General features: G+C 44.3%; 1 protein-coding gene across 4 annotated transcripts in view; it reads left to right on the forward strand.

The window, feature by feature from the left end:
- xylb (xylulokinase homolog (H. influenzae)) overlaps positions 1 to 20,070 on the forward strand; it is a 30,478-nt gene extending 10,408 nt beyond the window's left edge. The window contains exons 16-20 of one of the 4 annotated variants that reach the window (XR_013844658.1): positions 2,452 to 2,510; positions 4,618 to 4,705; positions 11,879 to 11,973; positions 19,570 to 19,728; positions 19,916 to 20,070. Coding sequence is in view for 3 of the 4 variants with exons in the window: in XM_080020134.1 (XP_079876260.1) it covers positions 2,452 to 2,510; positions 4,618 to 4,705; positions 11,879 to 11,973; positions 13,890 to 14,000 (353 nt within the window). In the remaining variant the exon portion in view is untranslated. Of the gene's footprint in view, positions 1 to 2,451; positions 2,511 to 4,617; positions 4,706 to 11,878; positions 11,974 to 13,889; positions 14,028 to 19,569; positions 19,858 to 19,915 lie in introns of those variants that run through there. The other 3 variants (XM_080020135.1, XM_080020134.1, XM_080020136.1) reach the window with 3 other exon arrangements.
- Positions 20,071 to 20,848: the final 778 nt, after the last annotated feature.

The following is a 20,848-nucleotide window of genomic DNA, read 5'->3' on the forward strand; positions in this document are numbered from 1 at the left end:
ACAGTTTTAGTGTCTCTTAGATGATGATCATTGTTTGGCCGACGCTATGTTGTAATACAACACAATATGAAATATTATGAGAGAATACGATATGATACCATACCTTAAGGTGTGTGATGGGGATAGGACTTTAGGGGGTTGTACTGACCCACTTAATCACACACACAAACTTTATAGAAGGATGAAAAATGTATGTGGCCTTTATTTCTGGCAGGCTGCTGTGTGTGTGTGTGTGTGTGTGTGTGTGTGTGTGTGTGTGTGTGTGTGTGTGTGTGTGTGTGTGTGTGTGTGTGCGCGCATGTGCACCTGCACCTGTGTATTTGAAGCGTTGAATTCCGCAGGTAACAATGCGTACAGAACAGGTTTCCCACGCCTCCCAGCAGGGGGCTCAGTGAAGGCCATCCTACATTTTTCTCTCTCCCTCTATTCATTTATTGACTTAGTTTTCTTTTCATTCATGCAGTTCAAATTATATCATCCATCCACCCACCATCCATCCATCCATCCATGAATCCATTAGACATCAATCTATCCATTCATTCCCTTCTACTTCTGTTCGTTCAGCAAACCATTTTTGTCCATCCATCCATCTGTCTAGCCGCCCATCCATCCATCCGTTTCATGTCTGTATTCCATCACTCTAATTGCCCTTCTTCTCAACACTCGGCTGGTCATGCCTGGTTTGTCTGATGGCCGTAGAGGGGAGATGAACAGGGCTACCAATCAACAGCAGATTGGGAGCTGGCAGGATCTATTTCACTGCTAGTGACAGCCCAAGGCTAGTGGAGCTAGTGTGTGTGTGTGTGTGTGTGTGTGTGTGTGTCTGCGCAAAAATGTGTGTGTGTGTGTGTGTGTGTCTGTACATGCACTTGTGTGTTTCAGTGTCTGTATATTTCTATGTGTAAACCCGAGCATAAATGTCATACATTATATCTGTGTGTGTGTGTGTGTGTGTGCGTGTGTGTGTGTGACTGATTATGCTCCACAAGACCGTTGTGTGTATTTTGTGTTGTATTTTTTCATTGAGAGACAAGCCGATGGAGCTGGTGTGTGCTTGTAAGTCTGCTCTGGGGTCTGATTGGTGTTTTTCTCCGCAGGGCTTCACATTTAGCGCGTCGCCGTTGCCACTGTGATTTCACCACAGAGACACAAACAAATGTGCGTCGGCATAATTGTGCGCGCGTCTCTGCGTGCCTCTCCTTGCGCGCGTCTTCATTTATACTACAAAGTATAATTACTTTGCTGCGTACGCGGCGGCGGTGGCGCTCAGCGTGTCGCTGCCGTGTGATCATGGTCCCACGAGATTGGCTGGAAAAAGGAAATCTCTGCACTTTTGCCCTCCGGTAGCAAGGCGCTTAATGGCGGTGCGTCACGGATGTAAAGATCACATCGCCGCGGCAACACACGCGCATTTACATAACTGTCAACACATATTTCTCAATTATACATGCACATAGTGGGTGGGGGGATGGTATGATACAGTAAAGACAGAGAGAAGAGGAGAGGAAGTTGAAGAGTAAAGAGGAGAGTAAGGATGGGAAGAGTGTAGAAAAGAGAACAGAAGCGGAGAGGAAGCTGAACTAGAGAGGAAGGACGGAACGACACCGTATAGAAAGAGAGAAGAGGAGAGGGAGATGAGGGAGGAAAAGGGGGGATGAACTTGAGGAGTGAAAGGGAGAGGAAGGGTGGGAAGACACGATAAAGAAAGAGAGGAGAGACGAGGAGAGGGAGATAAAGGAAGAGGAGAGGGAGGATGGAATGACACCGTATAGAAAGAGAGACGAGGAGAAGGAGATAAAGGAAGGGGAGAGGAGGGGAACGAAGAGATGGCGGAGCAGCGGAGCGGAAGAGAAAAAGGGGGGGGTGGAGTGGAGGAGGGGGAAAGAAAGGAGGCGGCTGTTTGTGAGAAGCAACGCTGGCTCTTTGAAGAGAAGCTTCTCAGGATTTTCAGGAAAAGAAAGTTTTTTTTATTTATTTTTTATTTTATTGCAAATAACGATACTCCTCCATTTGAAAACTCTGGGCTCTGTGAATGACGTCCCTGAACGTTTCAATTTCAAAGGAGCCTTTTAAAGGGAAATCAGGTTGACAGGTATATTATCTTCATTTACCATATGAAAACATTTCAATGGGGAAGTATTCAAGAGCAAAATGAAATAAAATCCATTTTTGTGGAGCATTTTATATTCTGTTCAATTGTATTTTTTTGCAGTGTACGTGTGTGTGTGTGTGTGTGTGTTTGTGTGTGTGTATCTTTACTTGTGAGGACTGGTCTCCGAATTTACTATTTTTTTTTGGTTTGGTTTAGAAGTGTATCAGAAACATGGGTCCTCACTTACCATGTGTTTACCTCACAAAAAAGTGTGTGTGTGTGTGTGTGTGTGTGTGTGTGTGTGTGTGTGTGTGTGCGCGTGCGCGTGCCTGCGCGTGCCCGCGCTCTTATCTATTTAGTTCCTGGGACCCGGGTTCTGGCAACTGGAGGAGCTTCTTCCAACAGGGACATTTTACAGGTTAGTGTGTGTGTGTGTGTGTGTGTGTGTGTGTGTGTGTGAGTGTGTGTGTGTGTGTGTGTGTGTGTGTGTGTGTGTGTGTGTGTGTGTGTGTGTGTGTGTGTGTGTGTGTGTGTGTGTGTGTGTGTGTGTGTGTGTGTGTTGTGTATGTGCGTGTGGGATCACACAGGCTTACATAAGTTTGCCTGTGCATACATAATTTTGTTTTTCCACGTATCCACCTGTAAGGATTACACCGTGTAGCTCCACTCCTGTTTCTTGCCATGCATGTTTTTCTAGCTCTCTCCAGACGGCCACTCACGTTTTTAGCAGCATAATGTGTCACCAGCCGTCCTACACAGTGCACATGTCGTTGTTCAAATATTAATAGCATATTATAAAAACAGCTTGTGCTGCATGCGGTGGTGGATGTAGATGCATCTCCTATACAGTTGCTGGAGTTAGTGCATGGAGCACTCATGGTCGATTGACCCATAACGAGGCTGATATTGAGACGAGATTTTGAGTTTTTGTGTGTGTTATAGAGAGAATAGAGAGAAAGAGTGATGTGCCAAATATTTAAATTTGTAAAAACCATTACACCCCTCAGTATCGCTGCGTTTGTCAAAGCTCCGGCACATCAAACATCCCAGGTGCCGCTTTGAATCATTCATACATTCAGTAAAACCGAGTCATCCGGCGACAGGGCGGGTTCACCCCAGATTTTTCTCCACCTCTCCGTCGCTCCGTCCTCTCTTCCTCCGGTCCCCCGGTCGGGCGGCCGGACGCCCGCCCATTAAGCCCGCTCGTCGTCCTTCGTGTTTGGGTTAATCACGTCCCCATTGTCCTCTCACTGAACCCCTGTTCGGGCGTCTCGGCCGTAATGACGTCTCCTCCGTTAATCTGCCGTCCGCTTCCGTCAGCCTCCCGCCGCCGAGGCCGCTCTCTGGACGCTAAATGAGAGACACTTCCCTGCGCCACGCCGCGCCGCAGATCTCACCGACGCCAAACGCACCCGTAATGAGACGGATGAAGGAACGCGCTTTGATCCCAAACGCAGGTTTTCTTCATCTTTTCCAAACGATACAGCACACACGCCATTAGTGTTTACATCAAAGCTGTCTTAACTGTCTGGAGAATATAAAGGGCGCTGCCAGATACTATTTAAAATATGTAGTCATCGGTTGGGTTGCGTCGTGAGTCCTTCAAATATTAATGAACATCAATCAAGAACCTTTTTTTTTCATTTATTTGTTTCAATTAATCACGTTGCATTTACTTAACTGAATTATCATTATGAGGGAAAAAGCCCAGAGGGCTCAAATATTAATTGTTTCAATAGGATTCAACAATAGTCACATTAATCTGCCCGTGTCGTCTCCTCCCCTTTATCTCCGCGTCCCCGGAGTCGCTCTTCTCCTACCACTTAACATTCTGTCCATCACTGTTCATCCCACCGGCTCCATCCTTCTTTCTCTGCATCCCAACTTCTTTCTCTCGGTCGTTGTCTCATCACTCCCTCCGCTTTCTCTCTCTCTCTCTCTCTCTATGTTTTTCTCTATGTTTTTGTCTATGTTCTTGTCTATGTTCTTTGTTTTCACTGTGTCTCTGACTCATTCCCTTGCTTCCCCCCCCCCCCCCCCTCTCTCTGTCTGGTGCAGCTTTTAAATTACCGGAGAAGTGTCTCACTCTTTTTCAACCTATTTGAATAAAGTGAGATATTATTGTTATGTTCAAACACACGCTAGGACACGTGCGGCTGTGATGTGAGATTCCCATTTCGGCAAAGGAGATTTGGAAAAAACAAGATTTTTTTCCTCGAAAATCCTCAAAATATTCCCTAAAATAGAGACATAATACAACATTTCATGAGGGAAATATTAGCCTGATGAAGCTGAAGCTGTCTGTCTGTCTGTCTGTCTGTCTGTCTGTCTGTCTGTCTGGCTGGCTGGCTGTCTGGTTTCTGGCTGGCTGTCTGTCTAATATACACTCAGCCCCGCACCTAGTACTTACAGTATACCACACAGAATAACACAAAGGAATGAAGCAACAGTATGAACCGTGTTGTTGGAAAACCAAGTCAAAATCTCAGTGAAAAAGACCCTAATGATTCTTTTCTCCTTCTCAGGTCCTCTCTGACGTGTTCGGTGCTCCCGTCTACACCATGGACGTCGCGAACTCGGCATGCCTGGGCTCGGCGTTCCGGGCGCTGCACGGTGAGATGCCTCATCAGCCGCGCAAACCCTTTGAGTCTAGTGGGTTTCAGTCACCTTTAATCACAGATAACAGCCTCAAAGATGCGCGCGTTTCCCGCACGCGCCAGAGGAGAGAATTAGACGGCTGCCGCAAATCACAGGCCATCAGTCGCAGAAGAACAAACACCTCCTCCCAAATAAAAGACAATGAAGGCGTGTAAGGGGAAAAAAAATGATCTGGAAGGAACCTTGAGAGGAGATCAGCGTTGTAGTTTTATTTTTAGCGCTGAAAACACTGGTTGGCTGAAGCTCAATCCAAAACTGATTCAACAGCTCTGCATTCAATAAAGAATATTTGATTTAATTTAATTGTCTTATCAGCAAGCCTAGGAATAATGCAGTCGAATCTTCTCTTTCCATTCAAGCACTCGCAGCATGGAAAAAGTGAAGATTGCATTTTTCCGCCTTCACTACACAATATTCGAGCAGCCAAAGTGAGTTTGGGGGTTTTGGGTCCTGATCCTGATTCAGATCCAGGATTGTGTGTCTCGCCGTGACTAAACCGTTCTGCAGATGGGCAGTGGGCATGACACGAATATTCAGCCTGTGCTTCCATTTTTATTGTCTTCATCGAGATTCACTTTTTTATGCGTCAGCTAAACCAGAAACGTATTTAATGTGAAACTTGTCCGGCAAACAACTATTGCACCTTTTGGAAGAGAAATCCCTCTTTATTAAGGAGTTTATCCCTTCCGGCCTGAGAGCTGTGAGCTCTCATTGAGTTATCCCCTAAATGTGGGATTGTAAAGCACTTTAGAGACCATAATACAAATCAACTGGACTTCACTTAATGCCTAAATGTGCAATAGAGGCATTGTGGGCAACAATGAAGATTCGAAGAGACAATGGTAAATTTGATAAGAGCAGTAAGAAAAATGGAACCGCTTAATGGAACAACAGGTTCCAGCGTAGGGCCGGGGAAAGAGAGTCAGCGTAGGAGCCGCTAAGAGGCCGATCACAGACCTCCAGACTAATTTTTTACATTGGTGGCACTGGTGCGCCTAACTTTTACATTTAGGTGCACCAGCACATCATTTATGTGCACCAAAAAATTCTCCATGTCAGGTTTAGGCATTTTAGGACCGGGGACAGGGGAGACAGGTAGAACGGTTTCCTCAACCAATGATGTCCAGTCTGGGCTGGGTCTTTCAGGGGCCGGGGGCAGGTTTAACGGGCGCCGCAGCATTTTTCTTGACGAAAAAATAATCAATAGTTAGTTCTCTTCATTTTGAATTAGGCTATGTTTAAAGGTTATGATGTCGCTCACAATTTGTTTTTCAATTTCAATTTCTCATTCGCACGGAAGGAATGTGGGAGGAGGCGCGGTCTCACCTACACACACACACAGCACATGTGCATGATATAGATAAAAGCTACAATAAATACGCTACGTTTATAATATTTGTTCAAATGAAAATGTCTGCACACCCAGCTGGTGTTTGTTAAATAGTATTTTTATACTTCTTTTTTTTTTTGTCAGACCTGCTAGATTTCAGGCGCTCCAGTGCGACCAATGTAAATGTTTAGTTGTACTTGACACATTTTTGGTCCCATGGAGTGGAGCCCTGGATCAGATAACTATCCAGGTCCACGGGGTTCTATTGATCGCCTCGTGGCTGTCACAATAAGCCAAACAGCAGCAAAATACTGCTGATCAACCTGTAAACAGACCAGCCTGCTTCATCTACAATAGATAGATGGATGGTTGGATGGGTGGATGCAGAGATAGATACTAGACAGATAGATACTTTATTCATAGCCTAAGAGAAAGTGGAATTTGCAGCTCACAGCAAAATAACAGGCAATAAAAATAAACTATTAAGAATTTAAAAAATTGCAATATGCAATACACCTTAAAAAATTACAAAAAAATATGGCATTATGTAATAAATCCCAAAAATTAATAAACTATTCACACCTTCACATTTTTTTGGACTTACACACCCTGTATATACTGTATACATAACATATAATCTGTGCCTCTGTTATGACAATATGACAAATAAAGTATGACAGCCCCTATCTGACTCGGATCACCCAGGTCAAGCCAACAGCGCCAATACCAAAACTAATACCAATTGGTAGCAATACTAACCGGTACTTACCACAAAATCATATAATGAACAGAGGCAGCGTTGTACTCAACCATTAAAGAATAAAATAAATACAATCTAGAAAATTACCGTCAAGAATATATATATATATTTTTTTTGTGGGTAAAAACAAAGTAACCGCCTTGCTTCAAGTCGCCTTGCTTCCCCCAATTTCAAAATTCGGCGACTGCTGACGGTCATCGTCTGCAACAACTACCATACATACTGTATGCCGATGACAAAGTATTAATTGGGGAAGGATATTTTTCCTGTAACGCTCTCATCGCACTCCCACTTGTTTGATGACCTCCAGCTACATCCGCCCGGTCTATTAAAACCCCCACAAGAATCCTTATTAGTTAACATCGCTTGGACTACATTTCTGCCTTTGATGTGTGAGCACTTTGCATTAGATATTAAAAAATCACTCACATGAAAGCCTTAAAACAGTCGGAGACAGTGTGCAATGTTTGACACTCATTACCACTACCACAAATTATCAAACGAAGATAAGCTCTGGCCCCATACATATTTCATCCATGTTCCACATCTTAGGGCTGGCGCGGGCCTCCGCACATGCGAAATAAGACGAATATATATGTACGCGTCTCGCGGCCCGCTACGTTTAAAGGCAGAACACGCAGCGGGATCTCTTTTTCATCTGGTTTTTATGAAGACACGATGCCTGCCGCTCGCCGCGCCGACATTAAGTGCTCTCCGCGGAGCCGCCCGGACATGCACAAGCTGACCGGGAATTAATCTGGAACCTAAAAGAGCATATGGAGCGCTGTGTTTATGTTATGGAGGGGAAAGATACCGCTAAGAATGCTTAAGTTACTGCGGCGGTAAACAACAAACAATCTATGTTCCGGCTGTGTAAATATTTAACAACAAACGCAGTGTTTTTTTCGCCGGGGGGGAAAAAAAATAAAAATAATAATAATATACCAAGATTGGGTCAATAATGGATGAGGGTCGGCCGTGACAATCGTGCGCACGCTCCGGGGATGGTGCGATGAAGGACTTCGACTGCGGCTAAAGGCGTACTTACCCGGCAGGAGGGATCGTGTGACGAGAGCCGGGAAGGGAACTTTGGAACTCGAACCTCTCTTGGACCATCTCTTCGCCCCTGAACGACGCGGAGAAATGCTGAGAATGTGGAGGCACGAATGGGAAACCTTGGCCGGTACCGGTCCTCATGTCTTTGTGCGCAAATGAGAAGCATATAGAAGCAATAATAAAAAGGTCCAACAACCCTTTTATTAATTTACTTTTAGCTATCGTTGAGGTAATGCACTGATTTAACCTTCAGGGTGTCATTATCTGATCGCTGCATAGAAAATGTTCAAATAAAAAAAGAGAAAGTAGTGTTATTTTGTTTATCATTTATACACTCGTATCAAGCTCCATCCGCAGCACTGTTCACAGATGTGTTTTAAAGGGCTCACTACTATGTGTCCATCATAGGGTATTTACAGTTTCAGCTCATCAATTAATTTCCAATTACAAATTGATCGTCGTTGACTGTCGTAAACATTTTGCTATGATTTGCGTCCCTGGCGGGAACGATGGGAGTCATTTCGCTGTTGTTGACATATCCCTTGTGGAAAATGTTGATTCTACACCGCGTTCCAAATTATTATGCAAATTATATTTTTCTCAGATTTTCCTAAATAGTCGATGCAAATGACAGTCAGTATAATTTTCAAGTCATCAACCATTATGGTATAATAAGAATGTTATTGAACAAACCCCCCCCAATGTTTTTTTTCAAAAATAAAAAACTCAAAATGCACTGTTCCAAATGATTATGCACAACAGAGTTTCAAAACATTTTATAGGTTGTAAAGAACTGAAAACGGTCATTTGTTGAATTTGCAGCATTAGGAGGTCATATTTACTGAAATTCAAGATTCAAGATTCAAGATTCTAGATTTTTTATTTGTCACATACATATACATACTTCCATACATATATGCAGTGAAATGTAATGCAACGCACCCGGTGATAGCACACAATAAGTCCTAGGAAAAAGTACAAAAATAAAATAAAATAAAAAGTAGAAAATTCCTTTCTAATAGACCGACTAACTGACTCCTAAAACGTAATACAGTAAGTGGAATACTTATAGAATAAGATAAAAAATATATAGAATAAAATACAATAAAAAATAAATTGAAATAAAATGGAATAGGTTGATTGAATAGGTTAATCAAAAGCTATTTCAATCAAAAACATCTTAACAGACCAAGTTACATGTCAACATAGGACCCTTCTTTGATATCACCTTCACAATTCTTGCATCCATTGAACTTGTGAGTTTTTGGAGAGTTTCTGCTTAATTTCTTTGCAGGATGTCAGAATAGCCTCCCAGAGCTGCTGTTTTGATGCAAACTGCCTCCCACCCTCATAGAGCTTTTGCTTGAGGATGCTCCAAAGTTCTCAACAGGGTTGAGGTCAGGGGGGCCACACCATGAGTTTCTCTCCTTTTATGCCCATAGCAGCCAATGACACAGAGCTATTCTTTGCAGCATGAGATGGAGCATTGTCAGGCATGAAGATGATTTTGCTACGGAAGCCACGGTTCTTCTTTTTGTACCATGGAGGAAAGTGGTCAGTCAGGAACTCTATATACTTTGACGAGGTCAATTTCATTTCATTTTCCCTAAAGGGGCCTACCAGCTCTCTCCCCATGATTCCAGCCCAAAACATTACTCTGCCACCTCCTTGCTGACGTCGCAGCCTTGTTGGGACATGGTGGCCATCCACCAGCCATCCACTACTCCATCCATCTGCACCATCCAGGGTTGCACGGCACTCATCAGTTAACAAGACTGTTTGAAAATGAGTCTTCATGTATTTCTGGGCCCACTACAACCGTTTCTGCTTGTGAGCATTGGTTAGTGGTGGCCCAATAGTAGGTTTATGCACAACTGCAAGCCTCTGGAGGATCCTACACCTTGAGGTTGGCGGGACTCCAGAGGCACCAGCAGCTTCAAATACCTGTTTGCTGCTTTGTAACGGCATTTTAGCAGCTGCTCTCTTAATCCGCTGAATTTGTCTGGCAGAAACCTTCCTCATTATGCCTTTACCTGCACCAACCCGTCTGTGCTCTGAATCAGCCACAAATCTCTTTACAGTACAATGATCACGCTTAAGTTTTCGTGAAATATCTAATGTTTTCATACCTTGTCCAAGGCATTGCACTATTTGACGCTTTTCGGCAACAGAGAGATCCTTTTTCTTTCCCATATTTCTTGAAAGCTGTGGCCTGCTTAACAATGTGGAACGTCCTTCTAAAGTAGTTTTCCTTTAATTGGGCTCACCTGGCAAACTAATTATCACAGGTGTCTGAGATTGATTTCAGTGATCCAAAGAGCCCTGAGACACAATACCATCCATGAGATTAATTGGAAAAACAACAAATGTAGTGTTTATGACAATGAAATCCAATTTGCATTATAATTTGGAACGCGGTGTAGAAGCAATAAAAAAAAGGTCCAACAACCCTTTTATTTATTTATTTACTTCATTCAGTAATGATGACATATACCTTGTGGAAGATGTTGATTCTAATTTGTTTGTTAACAAACATATTAACGGCTTTTTTTGTGGGTCGTGGCGTTTAAATTCTTCTAATATGAGCGCAAGCATTGTTTTCGTTTTTCATTATTTCTTCCTTTTATCTCTCTGTAACACAGTACATCGCGGGGTTGGCTACGTGGACCACCCCTAATCGGCTGCTCAGTAATCACCCTCTTTGTTCCGACCTTAAATCAATTTCACACAGTCATCCCACTTGGGCAGTTTTGTTTTGTTTTTTTGCTTTTTTCTGACAAAGCAAAAGTAACCAAGCAGGCGGTGCTGGCGAGCGGGAGAGTGGAGCTGTGATTATAGAGCTAACCCTCCATCATGATAGCCCATTTAAAAGCCCACAACCTGCTGCCGCCACCGCCAAGGGAGCAACTGACAGAAATGTAAATATTAAACATGAATATGGATTTGTTTACTGTTATTTGCCATGAGTCTATGAATAAATTATGTGTGTGTGTGTGTGTGTGTGTGTGTGTGTGTGTGTGTGTGTGTGTGTGTGTGTGTGTGTGTGTGTGTGTGTGTTTGTTTGCTGTTTCCCTTATCGCTCAATAGAACTGTCTCGGTAGCTCTGCACCCACGCTTTCACTGTTTTTGGACATTCCGTCTGCGCACACGTGTGTGTGTGTGTGTGTGTGCGTGTGTGTGTGTGTGTGTGTGTGTGTGTGTGTGTAAGCATGCGTTTAGCAGAGGTGTGAAGGTCATTTTTTTAAATGGTTTGACATGACAACACTGGTCCTGGTTGCTGATTACACACACGTCATGGGAGAAAGGAATGTCACTCCCATGATCCCCAGCAGCCTTGGAGAGAACAGTTCTGTTAACCTTCCAACCTTAACTGGGTTCTCCACAGTTCAGTCACAGGTTTCTCTTTGTCACTGGAGGCTGCCCAGTACAACTCAAGTCCTCTACTCTTGCACTGGAATCTCCCCAGTACAACCATGATATTCTATTGTTGGACACTTGGAGCTTCTGGGTAAAACCACAGTATTCTACTGGTGGATACTGGGTGTCTCCCAATACAACCACAGTGTTTCTACAGTGGGACACTGGGAGCCTCCCAGTACATCCAGTGTTTCTACTAGTGGACACTGGGAGCCCCCCAGTACAACCACAGTATTCTAGTGGTGGACACTGGGAGCTGCCCAGTACAGCCACAGTGTTTCTAGTCGTGGGTACCAGGAGCTGCCCAGTACAACCACAGTATTCTACTGGTGGATACTGGGAGCTTCCCAGTACAACCACAGTATTCTACTAGTGGACACTGGGAGCTTCCCAGTAAAACCACAGTTTTCTACTGGTGGACACTGGGAGCTTCCCAGTACAACCACAGTATTCTACTGGTGGAGACTGGGAGCTTCCCAGTACAACAACAGTTTTCTACAGGTGGACACTGGGAGCCTCCCAATACTCTTGGGAAGTCTCCTGACGTTGGTCACTGGTGTTGCAGGTCTGCTGGTGGACTCTGGTGTTTCCTTCGCCGATGCTGTGAAGGATGCGATGGAGCCTCAGCTGGCTGTGACCCCGAACCCTGGAGCTCTGGAGGTACACACACACACACACACACACACACACACATACACACACACACACACACACACACACACGCAGGCATGCACTCACTAATCCCTTTCTCATATTCTTCTCTTTAATCCACCTCCTTGCCATTGATATATTTTTTTCTCTGTCACACATCTTTATCCCTCTACAAAATTCTCCCTCTCTCTCTCTCTCTCTCTCTCTCTCTCTCTCTATATATATATTTGGCTGTACTACAGAATGTGTAATGACTAACATCTGTTTCTGTCAGTAGATGGATCAATAGATAAAGAACGTATTGACACAGATTTACGTATGTGCACATACATTCATACTGAGGACATTTACAGTGGCTGACTGAACAAACATACATACACCTAATCAAAGTGTAAAGCCCTTTCCCACATGGAATCCATAACATTTCTGGATAAAAAAATATCCGGCTAAGCCAGTAGGTAGTCATTCACATATTGTCCTCCTTTACCGAGAAGTTCCGTATGGAGTCTGTTCCTACATTGGATGACTTCTACGGATACAGTTCGTAATGGGTTTGGGTTAATACCTTATGCCCAGTGTAGATGTGATCGTTATCCGTCGGCAACGGACGAATAATCTGATGCGGCTTCGTTTTGTTTCCGGCTCTCAGAGACCAGCGCTTCGGTTCCCTCCGCTGAAGGAGCGGGGGCAGACAGTCCTGGGACGCAATTACACTTACCCAATGTTAGGATTCCTCCGAAGGCAGAACGTTCCTTCTGCCTCGGGAGAATGTTCTCCACCCGTTCTACCTCTCCCTGTCCCTCTCAGGCTCCGCCTCTCAGTTTCTCGTCTTTACAGAGAGCCATGGTTTGGATCAGTCTCGCCGTTTTTGTGAATGTGTTTTTTTCTTTACGAAAACAAGTACTTTTTAAAATATTTGTACAGAACGACTTTTACAGAACATCGACGGCGGCTCATGTTCGCACATTACGCCAATACGGAATATTACCAGTGGATTAATATGTTTCATTCCATTTGGGAAAGGGGCTTCACACTCATGAGGAGTGTATGGATATGTATAGGTCCTGGACCATGAAAGTCAAGCAGTTTCAGTTTTTGAGTATAAAAAGTTACAAATTGATTTTGACAAAATATAAAAAAATTCACAAGAAGGAAGTTGGTTCAAACAAAACAAAATAAAATGAAATGAAATGTCCATGTAGAACCCTGCTGCCAAAATACAGAGGGTGGTTGCTAGTAATTCGATAAAGTGCAGGGAAAGGTCTATACTTCAGGTTGCTTGTAATTCAACAATGTGCACAGAGAATTCCTGGTATCTTACCAATTCTGGTTCAAGTATATATGAAGTGCAGCAGTGCTTTCGGCATTGTCCCAGGCAAGGGACATTTCAACGCTACTCCAAAGCAATAACAAACATTCCACAATTAAATGGGTTGACTCGCAATTATTCCTATACCAACACGGACCGTCGGGACGATTAGGGATGAAGTGTCTTGCTCAATGACACTTCAGCACGCTAGCAGGAGGAACCAGGGATCGAACCCACAAACTTCAGATTACCAGACGACCCACTCTATCTCCTGACTAATGCCCCATAATACCCCTGTAGTTACACCCATCACAAGCAGTTGGGCACTATCGGTAAAAGGCATGAAATCAATTACATTCCAGAATTACATTGAATAACCCTTGAACCCTTGAACCCTTGAATAACAAATCATATCAAAACAACCAAAACATGTTTATAATTCAAAATACCTGTGCGGCGCTGCCTCCTGCAGCCCTTGCCTGTCCGTTCAGTCAATCGGTCTCATTTATGGCTGGTCCTACAGCATAGCATCCATCACGTTTACAACATATCCAACAAGAATAAGCAGCCACACCAATTATATCCAGAAACTATACTCTACTTACTTGCTACACAGGGGATGCACGAGCCGCATAACCACCGTCTCAGAAGATGTTTGACATGCGCCAACACGGAAGGAGCTTATTTGCTGCGGAGGCGGTGCACCTCACCTTTCCTTCCTACCTGACGAGAGTGCATCCCTATTAGTTACGCCTTGCTACAATAGCAACATACATACTGTGTGTCCCCAGCAGTGGAATTACTAATTTACATGGCAATTCTCTCTGGAAGAGTGTGTGTGGGTGTGTGTGTGGGTGTGGGTGTAATTGTGTGTGAGTGGGCCTCCCTTTTTATTGAACCTTGTATAAACCAGTTGTTCATCCCCACGTGTGCATCACCTCGGATCTACAAAACCCCATCAAGACACCGCCAGGTTTTAGAATTCGAGCAAAAACACGGAATTAAACGTCCCGACCCGAGCAACTTCTGTTTATCCATGGATCCTGGCATGAAATCGTGAACACAATGATCACAATGAATTTCATCGTAAAGCCTTGGAGGAATATTCACAATATTCACAGCCTTTTTATGAAACTTATCAATGTGTCACCCAGTGTCTAGGAATGACACTGGGAGACTCTCAAGTATGAATTTTGAACAAAAAGTACAATGGCCTATACAGTGTATTCGAGAAATTTATTTTGTCAACATATTTGTGGTGTGGGGTTGGTGTGGTCAGAGCAGCCACACCTGACCTGGATCTAGGTGACTGGGTCAGAGTGGCTGCATACCCGTTGCTCGTTGGTTGGTGTAGGGAGCAACAGGTTAAAACCCCCATCCCCACACACACTTAGGATAGGAGCCTGTGTCGTGACATGTTCTATCTGGTCCTGCGCTAATTCCAGCTGGCCCAATCTCTACAATAAACTGATGTCTACAACCGCCTGTCTTCTTTGTCTCTGTGCTGGAGGGCTCTGAACCAGCCACTTGGGTGGCATGGGGTATGAGAAACTTTCAAATAATTTGAAAATGAAACTTGGAAATGTTATTGCGGTTTCTATAGACTCCTTTGGAGGGCGCTATTACATGCAAATTGTCACTAATTGTCCAATGTCACTGATTGTACCTTTAAGCAATAATTGCCAACTTTCTGTGTCTCCATTTTCGCATCCACGTTGTCTATCAACCTCAGTAGTTCACTCACTGAGACATCAAAGTCTGCGGGGGGTGGGGGGGATAGGGGATAAAAGATTGTTCTGTTGTTTTAGTATTAATTTGGTGAAAATGTTTGTCAGGACAATTGATTACGGCGTATCTGAGTCTACGCCCTGCGAGAAACGTCCCAACGGGCTGATGAACGAGACCCATTGTGTGAAAATCAGGTCATCGCTTCTCGGTGCTGCTCTCCTGTAAGAAGGTGTGAATGCTAATGTAAAGGGAGGGTTGTATAAGGTAAGCAGACACAAAAACCTCAGGAGGAATACACACAAACACACACACACACACACGCTTGCTTATGCACATATGCATATGCACACACAAGAAAGAACACTTTGAAATTGTGTGTGTGTGTGTGGGGGGGGGGGGGGTGTACAAGCTTGCAAATGCATGCTTGGTCACGCACACGTGCACGTCCACATTCACACACATGCTTCCAAACACACATACTCGACCACACATAATAATGCATGCATGAACATGACCACACATTTATGCAAACACACACACATGCATAAGCCTGTGATTAATGATGCACGTACTCACACACACACGTACACACGCAAAAAAGCACATTTATGAATGTATGCACAAACCTCCACAGGACACACATTTATATGCACACACGGAAAACATCCATGCACATACGTACATTCACTCCTGTACATAAACACAGACATACACACACACACACACACACACAGCATTTGCCCTACTTTCGAACAAACTCAGTGGCTCTTCATTAAACATCCCGTCTTCGTGGTGAAAGAAGACACATGCACAGGCTGACACACACACACACACACACACACACACTTTTAAGTACACACAAAGACCGGTCACTCGGGGACGAAGCTGCTGCAGAACTTAAATGGTGGGCGGAGATTACATTGATGAGGACACAAGAATGAGCATGATAGAGAGACAGAATGAACATCAGGAAGAGAGAGCGACTGAAACACAAAGTGAGCAAGTGGGTGAGCGAGTGACGGTGTGAAAATGTGGCAGAGAGACAGGAAACGAGCTGGATTGATTTTGTTTAAATCAAAAACCCAATAAACTAGGAGAAAACTTGGCATTTTGAAACCTTCTGCTCCAACTGACGCCTGGGATTGTAAATCATTAGCACGATGTGGTTCAACAATTAGATTGACTCAAAGCTGTCGATTACCAGCGCCTTGGCTGGGCATCCAAGGATAAAGCAAAAGACAGCGGAATTTTTTTTGGGCGGCGGTGGGGGGGGCTATGGAGTCAGAACAGCTTTGTAATGTTAAAATGAAAAATGTGTTTGAGCTGAAAGTTTTGTAGTTGTAGAACAGTTTTGAGTTTGAAAAACAATGACATCTGGGTGCCCACCCACTCAGCTGAGTGGGTGGGCACTCGGGGCTCTAGCCGGTTGCGGTGGGGCAGGCCTAAACTTTGTGTGGGGCATTGGTGGTCATGGGGCCCCGCCAGCTCCCCCGCGGGGTCGGCGGTTCTGGCAGGGGGTGTGGGACCTAGCTCCGGGCCTGCGGTCGGTGTCTTGTATCCGTGACCCCGGTGCTTGCACATGGGGGTGGGTTGTATGTGTGCGCCTCATAGGTGGAGGGTCTCCTCACTCCTGACTGGTTTATGCTCCTCAGGGCCGTGCGTGGGAGTTGCTCCGTGGGCTCCCGGCTTCCCTGGGGGCTGGGGGTTCTTCTGTGGCTGCAGGGCTGGGGGGCTCGGGGCTTTGCTGTGGTTGTGGTTGAGTGTCTATACGGCCGCAGGACTCAGGGGTGGCTCCTGGGCCTTTTCCGCTGCTTGGAGGCGCTACGGTATAATTCCAACCTCATAGGACAGAAATAATTGGGACAAGTCCTGGGCACGCACCGGTGGCCACATCACACACACACACACACACACACACACACACACACACACACACACACACACACACACACACACACACACAGGCAGACTCATCCCAGGCACAGAGACACCACCAGCACCTGGTTTGAACCCACTCCTGAACACCCTCCTGGTTACATCCCCCTCCTTTCCTCCCTCATTTACTGCCATAGCTATGACAGGAAGAGGCCACGTGCTAAATTGCTGTTCCAGTTTTCCCGGACTTAATGAACTCTGTTTTGTCGATACATAATGTCGTCTGAAGTTTCTTTGTTTATGTTTATCTGTCCTAATGCAATGCCACAAGAATACTCTGTGTTGTATGCCAAGCATGCAAGGAGAAAACATGCTGCTCGGAGACAGCATAGGTTAAATAAATAAATACATAAACTAAAAAATTAATGTATAAGCACTTTGCAACATAGGTCCGGAAAAAAAGGTTTAGAATTTGCTCATATTTTGTAACATTTAGAGACATGGCTTTATGTCAGGTACATTCATTTCACACTGACAGCTTTGGTCTGTATGTTTCTTTGTGTCCACATTTCAGCAGCAATCCATTGCAATTCAGCAGCAACCTTTGCAATACCTGAACCAGCTCCATCAAATGGCCTCTCCCTCTCTCTCTCCCTCTCTCTCTACCTCTCCACCTCTCCCTCTCTCTCTCTCTCACTCTCTCTCTCTCTCTCTCTCTCTCTCACAGAGATGCACTCGGGTAGCGGTCTGTGGCCATGTTTGATTGATGGATCGCCTTCCAAAACGTGTCAGCTCCCTACAGTCAGGCTGCTTGTTTGCTGTTTGCTTCCAGAGCAAACAAAAGTCAGCCATTATCTTATCTCCTCTGAAGGATCGGGGCCTCCCTCTGCTATCGCTCCTCGTGCTCATTTTGTATGGCGAGTGGAAGCCCTGGCTTCTCCGTGTTGTGTGCAATGATAACCATTGTTATTGTTACACAAACACGTGTCCACCTTCGCCCATGAAAGAGTGATAGGAATAGTGAGAAAAGGAGCGAGCGGCGGAGGGAGGAAGGGGGTTTCCCTTACTTGCTTGTTGTCCTATTCAATCTGTTTTCCTTTAACAGTCTCTTGCTGATTTCTCTTGCCCCCTCTCTCTCCAAAACGATTTGTTGCCCCCGGCTCCCCGGCCCCCCTTTTTATTCTGTCGGTCAGTTTGGTAGAAGGGCTTCACTCCAGTGCAAAAATAAAAAAACATCTAAATTCGTCAAAACGAGTATTCGACTGAACGATGCCTGTTCCTGGAATGAAAATAAACAAGGGTGTTGAAAGTTCTTCAACCCCTGAGAGACGAAGTTTCACTCCTAAAACAAAGGAACATGGATGAAGAGTTGAGCTAGGTCACTGTGTCACCGAAGGATAGGGGAGGCAAAAAAAAAAATGGATGTGTCAATCAGGCGTTCTTTAAAAGACGAGGCAGCCTCCTGAGGGGAGCGGCGAGGCTCACCATGGATACTGGATGATGGGAGCGGTTGCTAAGGGTGTGCCTGTCTCTCTGGTTGCCGTTCTGTGTTTATTGGGTTTTGTACGTCACGTCAAGTTTTTGTATTTGTATCATAATAACAGTCTCAAAGGGCTTTGCAGTAGGGCTTCACGTTTGAATTTTCTTTCTGAAGAAATACATACGTTTGAATATCTATTCCAATTATTACAAGTGTGTGCGTGTGCGTGGGTGTGTATATCTGTAAGCCGTCCGGCTTTTTTGAGAGCGCCTGTCAATCTTTAATGGCTCTTTTTTTTCCCCTCGCTCCCCGCCTAGCTCAGAAACTCACCTGTCACCAGTGATCCTACCCGATCCACACTTACACTGATAACGCTAATATGTTTTCCTCTTGAACATTTCTGTCAGAGCTGATACGTCTGCGCATATTTCAGAGATACAATATGTGATGAGCATAAGGGAGTTTAGCATGTGTGGGTGTTAAGGTCAAAATGTAACGGTTTACTATCATAGACGGTAGGAAAAAACACAGCGTTCGCAACCTGTAGCTCTGAATGGAGGATTTGAGGGCTCGAGTTTGGGTTTACGCTTGCCGCCGTCTCAGCAGGAAACGGAGCCAGACGTTTCTCAATTTGGGCAGCGAGGGCGGAGGCTTGGGGCGCTTGGGTGGAGACTGAAACCTCCAGACTCTCTGAGGAAGGAAGGAACAAGCGCCTGAGAAACCTGTCAACCATGACAACCACGCCCCCAAGTATACCGCTCTTTGAGCCCTGGTATCCACTTTTTTGCCTCTGACTTTCAACTCAGTCTGAGGTCTTCTGAATCCAGCATCTAGTGGCCATTAGCTGACCTGTAGTTTAAACCACTTTCGCACAGGTTTCCACACCTTGCCGTAATAGTTGCCTCTTGGTTATTATAAGGTTGAGGATATATTCTCATAGATAGAATGCCTGTAGATGATAAATTGCAGACGGACAGAGGTATGTATACCTGCTTTATTTCCTCCTCTACATCACTGTTCGAAACCCTAGAGTTCATTGTACTGTTCATTGTTCATTGCACACACACACACACACACACACACACACACACACACACACACACACACACACACACACACACACACACACACACACACACACACACACACACACACACGCATACAAACATACACTTGTGTTTTTCTTACCAGATACTCTGTGTTATTATTCCAGGTCTACACTCAGATGCTTAAGCGCTACGCTGCTTTGGAGGAGAGAGTTCTACAGGAGTCCCGCCCTTAGGCTGCAACGGCCAATCATATCTATCGGAGCTGCACGCTCTTCCCACTGGAGACACTTGAAGATGACGAAATTAAACCATACCCTAAAAACGTATGTTTATTATTAGTTGGGGGAGAAATCATTGCTAATTAATCAGTTTCAACCAATTTTTGTTATCCTTCACTTTACCCTAAATGTTGGGTTGTCTTCACATTGAACAATAAATCATATATATTAAACAACATATCTAAATTTGAATTCAGTGTTCAGTGCAGTGAGATACATTTTTTTTTTTTAGGCTTCACCCAATAGATGTGATGACTGAATGGCGTCTCCACAACATTCAACAAAAAGTTACACCAGCATCTGCTCAATTTAAGAACATCGGAATGTTTCTAATCTGCAGTGGAAGCCTTTGTAATTGATGCCAAATTGGGCTTTAATTACAGTGTCATTGTTGTTGATCAGTTCAAAACTGCACTAATAATGTTTTGACATCCTCTTGTTGTCTTTGTGTTTGTTAATTGCAATACAAATATTCTCTAGGTCATCACTTAAGAGGGTCCTTCAGGAGGGTAGAAGATTAAAATCTGAAATTGTTTTCATTATTTCACTGCGTGAAACATTTTAATTAATACCCTCCAGGGTGATTCAACAAGATAACCCTGAAACCAGCTAATGCATTGGGAGACACGCACAGGTCAAAGTTCATCGCTGAATGATCAAAATCAGAGCGTGTTTTTTCCTTGTACATTTTCACAGATGAGGAATTTGGTTCAGTAATGATTTGTGCATTGCTGTACAGACAATTTGCATTAAGAATTTTAACAGTCTGAAGAAAAAAAAAAAAGCTAAATATACAGAAATATACAGAAAGAGGCAGTATGGTTTCTAGTACGGTTGTGGATATAAAATAAAAAATATACAGGGATATGTGACCCACCACAGCAACAGCAACCACCTCGCGCATTTCTAAAATCGCCAGGAGCAGCCAAATAAGTTGAAAAAACCTTTCTTGAGGGAAAATTCGATTTTTCAAGATTCGTGTTCCTTTGTGTTTTTTTTTTATATATCAACGTATTTTCAAAACCGAGTTTGATTTATAAATAGTAGAAAAATGTTAAACCGTGGAGTTAAATATTCCCGTTAGATTACATGGGGAAACGCAGTTCACTTACCGAGACGCAGAACAGCGCTGAACAACGCCGATCGATTGTTTCCTTTAAAGCGA

Source organism: Zeus faber (genome assembly GCF_960531495.2).
Source record: "Zeus faber genome assembly, chromosome: 19".
Taxonomy (NCBI): Eukaryota; Metazoa; Chordata; class Actinopteri; order Zeiformes; family Zeidae; genus Zeus; species Zeus faber.